Source organism: Phialemonium atrogriseum (assembly GCF_030411735.1).
Source record: "Phialemonium atrogriseum strain 8032-3 unplaced genomic scaffold QBC33scaffold_73, whole genome shotgun sequence".
Classification (NCBI taxonomy): Eukaryota; Fungi; Ascomycota; class Sordariomycetes; order Cephalothecales; family Cephalothecaceae; genus Phialemonium; species Phialemonium atrogriseum.
This window is the reverse complement of record NW_026848210.1, coordinates 1,034-4,442: the sequence shown is the minus strand read 5'-3', so window position 1 is coordinate 4,442 and position 3,409 is coordinate 1,034. Positions and strand designations below refer to the sequence as shown.

General features: G+C 50.5%; 1 protein-coding gene across 1 annotated transcript; it reads right to left on the bottom strand.

Moving 5' to 3' along the window:
• Nucleotides 1-2,467: 2,467 nt before the first annotated feature.
• On the bottom strand, nucleotides 2,468-3,031 carry QBC33DRAFT_553546 (uncharacterized protein). Its single transcript, XM_060429424.1, has 3 exons — nucleotides 2,978-3,031; nucleotides 2,655-2,929; nucleotides 2,468-2,590 (listed from the first exon to the last, which is right to left on the bottom strand). Exons 1-3 carry the CDS (start codon nucleotides 2,997-2,999, stop codon nucleotides 2,582-2,584), a joined length of 306 nt encoding a protein of 101 aa, XP_060277818.1. The 5' UTR covers nucleotides 3,000-3,031; the 3' UTR covers nucleotides 2,468-2,581.
• Nucleotides 3,032-3,409: the final 378 nt, after the last annotated feature.

The window sequence follows — 3,409 nt, the reverse complement described above, 5'->3', positions numbered from 1 at the left end:
CAACAACAACAACAACAACAACAACAACAACAACAACAACAACAACAACAACAACAACAACAACAACAACAACAACAACAGCAGCAGCAGCAGCAGCAGCAGCAGCAGCAGCGGCAGCTGCAGCAGGAGCAGCTGCAGCAACTCTGGCGGGAGCAGCAGCAGAAACAGCAGCAACAGCAGCAGCAGCTCTGGTGGGAGCATCTCCAGCGGGAGCAGGAGGAGCAGCAGCAGCAGCTCTGGTGGGAGCAGCTCCAGCAGCAGTTTGCCAAGAATAATGCTCCTGTTTCCATGAACCATCTCCAGCCTAGCCAGGGCCCTCAACGCCATGGAGGAGGACAACAGACCCCTGAACTAGTAAGTGTATGAGAGAAATCGAACCCACTGCCCTATCTAACCTGTGCTAGGGTTCTCCTTCTACCTTGATTTACAACCCCAAGGGCGATGTCAAGTCGTTTCACGAGCCCACGTCCATCTTGGATTCCCCAGAAGATGATCCATACAATGTTTATCCAACCACCCCAGGCGAATCTCGAGCCGAGCCTTGGCTTTGGGGACAGGCAAACGACTCTCAAGGCGATTCCCCACTTAAGCATATCGATTTCGGCAATCCTTCCAATATCGAGAAGCATTTCGATATAGCCGGGGGTAATCTTTCGCCTTTCGGCGGGCCCATGTCCGACGAGTCCAGATGCAACCCATACCCAATGGACGCTTCTGATACACTTGGACCCGGACTTCGCCAGGACTTCATTAGCGCAGATAAGCTTCGAATCAAGCCCGCGGGTTTGATACAGCCAGGCTACCCCCACCCTCCACTGTTTCTTACCGCCCTCTTCAAAAAGCCTGCTTAGGGCCGCAAAACTACGTATGCCGTCCCCGAAAACCGGCCCGCCAAGCTGGGGACTCCGGTTTCTTCAGGCCTTGGGCCCTTGCCTAGGTACCTGGAGTACAAAGTCCCCTCCAAGCGGGAGGAAGGATTGCTTATTCCAGCGCCGGAGCCACACTCCTCGTCGAGCGGCACGGTTCCTTCCCTGCTATGATGGCCCCGATAGCTGAAGCAGAGGAATCCGCCAGGCTTGACAACAGGACTATGGGGCAGGCGGATCTCGAGGATTATATGCCAGAATTTAGCGTCGATTATTAATTACTTCAAGCCCAACGCCTGATTCAGAAAGGCAAGGGCGATCTTAGAGCCAGAGCTGAGGAATTTATCGCCTACCGCTTCGAAGAACTTAGAGGGACATACAGGGCAGTAAAGCTTCAATTCTAGTTCTAGACGCCATAGTCATGCAGAATAAAACCAAACACAATTCCTTTCCTACCTAAATTAACATTGCCTTACACTTGCCTACGCTAGCATATTCAATATCAAACGCATAGGTTATTGCGAAGCATATCAAGCTGCTTCCTTAGACTCATAGTAGTCTTGTCTAGGTTGCTGTTAGGCTGATCTGCTATGGTAGGCTCCTTCTTAGACCTACCCTAGACCTTCCCCTGGATGTCCCCTGCGACATAGACTACTACGTCTACTGTGCTAACTACCAGCTTTGCAATAGGGAACGGCAGCGAGGGCGTCTGAGCTAGGGAGTACAAGTGCCTTGGCTTTGTGTACAGCGACTGCTCCTCTATCAACAGCAGCAGTAAGTAGACAGTGTGCACGCGCCGATTAACTTCTTCCCATGCAGCATAGATGATTGCATATACCGCTGCCATGGTTTTGTTGTTTGTCTACTTTAAGAAGCTATCCTTGATGAGATTGGGTTGAGATCCCTAGACTAGGTCAAGATGACGATGAGGATGGAGAAGAATAGGAGTGCCTTCAAAGGGGAGCCAAGAAGAGAGCAAAACGGGAGGAGTTTGATACCTTCCTATGCCAGGACAGTTAGCCCGAGAGCCGTCCACTTTCTTGGAAGAGAATAAAAGAGCAGTGGCTGGAGAATCTTTCCAAGCATTAGCTGATCGAGAACTGTGCTATATGGTGACCTTTTTAGGCATCTGCCCCCCTGCTGCTTCTGCGCCTTTACCTCGCACCACTCATCGTGGGAGTCATGTGCCGTGGGTGTCACTCCCTGTTGGAGTTGCCGGACTGTCCGATTTTGGTGACACAGATGTCTAGCTGGAGGGGTTTTGCCAGCACGATGTTCTCAGACAAGCGAGTTTTTTGTGATGTGTGTGTGTTGCTTCGCATGTCAATTTCAGGGGCTCTCACGATGGGGTTGGTATGCGGGGGTAGTTGATGGTAACTCACAGATGGACTCATTGTTTTTCGAGGCGGGAGACTCGTGGCTGGCACATTTTTTTGGTGTGGGTGTTTTTGGTTGTCACGCCTTACTTTGGAGTCAGCCAAGAACACATCACCTAGTTGACATCCATGTGCAAGTGGTTAGTGCATCACAGGTGCTGTGGCAACGGCTTGCCAAAATTTCGACTATTGCTCTTGCCGTTGCTACTTATTGCTCTTGCCTTCGCTGTCTATTGCTCCTGCCGTCGCTGTCTATTGCTCTTGCCATACCTTCTATTGCTCTTGCTATTTCTACCAATAGCAATAGCAATAGTGACAGCAACGGCAGGTGTTACCAATTCATACCACCTAGTACAATACATTAGCACGTCTTTGGAGGACAAATACGAGCAGCTTTAGTAAAGGAACATACCTTAGCTATCTCCTTGTCATCCCTTTCGATTGTTTTCCCATCAGAACTGATCAGACTCGAGCAGGGGTCATATTCCTCGTCGTCGTCATTCTTTTTGCGCTTGCTTGGAGTCATTTTCAGTGCCGCTTTGCCCTTCCTCTTGGTTGGAGTCATTTTCACTGCCTCTTTGCCCTTCCCCTTGTTACTAGGTGCGACATTGCCGGCTGGAACACTGCCGGTTGAAACACTGCCACTCGCATGAGACTTTTTCTCCGCCTGAGATAACTTCTGTAGAACTGGTGGTAGTTAGTTAATGAGCGCACGGGGTTTAGAGGGGAACTTACAATAACGTGAAACGTCTGTCATGGCCTTCAGCCGCCATTCCAGTTCACTGGTGCCTCGAATATTCCTCATCAAGCGAAGTTCATGGAGTGGCATCAGCAGAACAGCCGATACCTGCATCGCTGTGAGGTTCGCACGCTCGGCTAGCGGACGAGCACGAAGCACATCTACGAATCGTTGGGCTATTTCTAAACGCTCGTCCATCTCGTCAACAGGGAGAATATCCTGGACGGTCCTCTTTTTGGGTTTGAACGCGAAATATGCGCTCATGGCATCAATGTCATACTTCTCGGTGGTTGGTGCCTCCAAGAACCTGTCCAACTCGTCGTGCAACAGCTTAGACACTGCAGGGTTCACTGGATCCATGGTGTAAGGCTGCAGAAAGTCAGGAAAACTACCTAATAAAGGCTGATGTAAGGGGGGGGGAAATGCAT

Bases quoted from the DNA above. Each gene is read 5' to 3' on its own strand.
- QBC33DRAFT_553546 (XM_060429424.1), bottom strand. From the start codon at position 2,999: ATGACAGACGTTTCACGTTATT. The intron at 2,930-2,977 runs GTAAGTTCCCCT...AACTACCACCAG, and splicing joins GACAGACGTTTCACGTTATT to TTCTACAGAAGTTATCTCAG.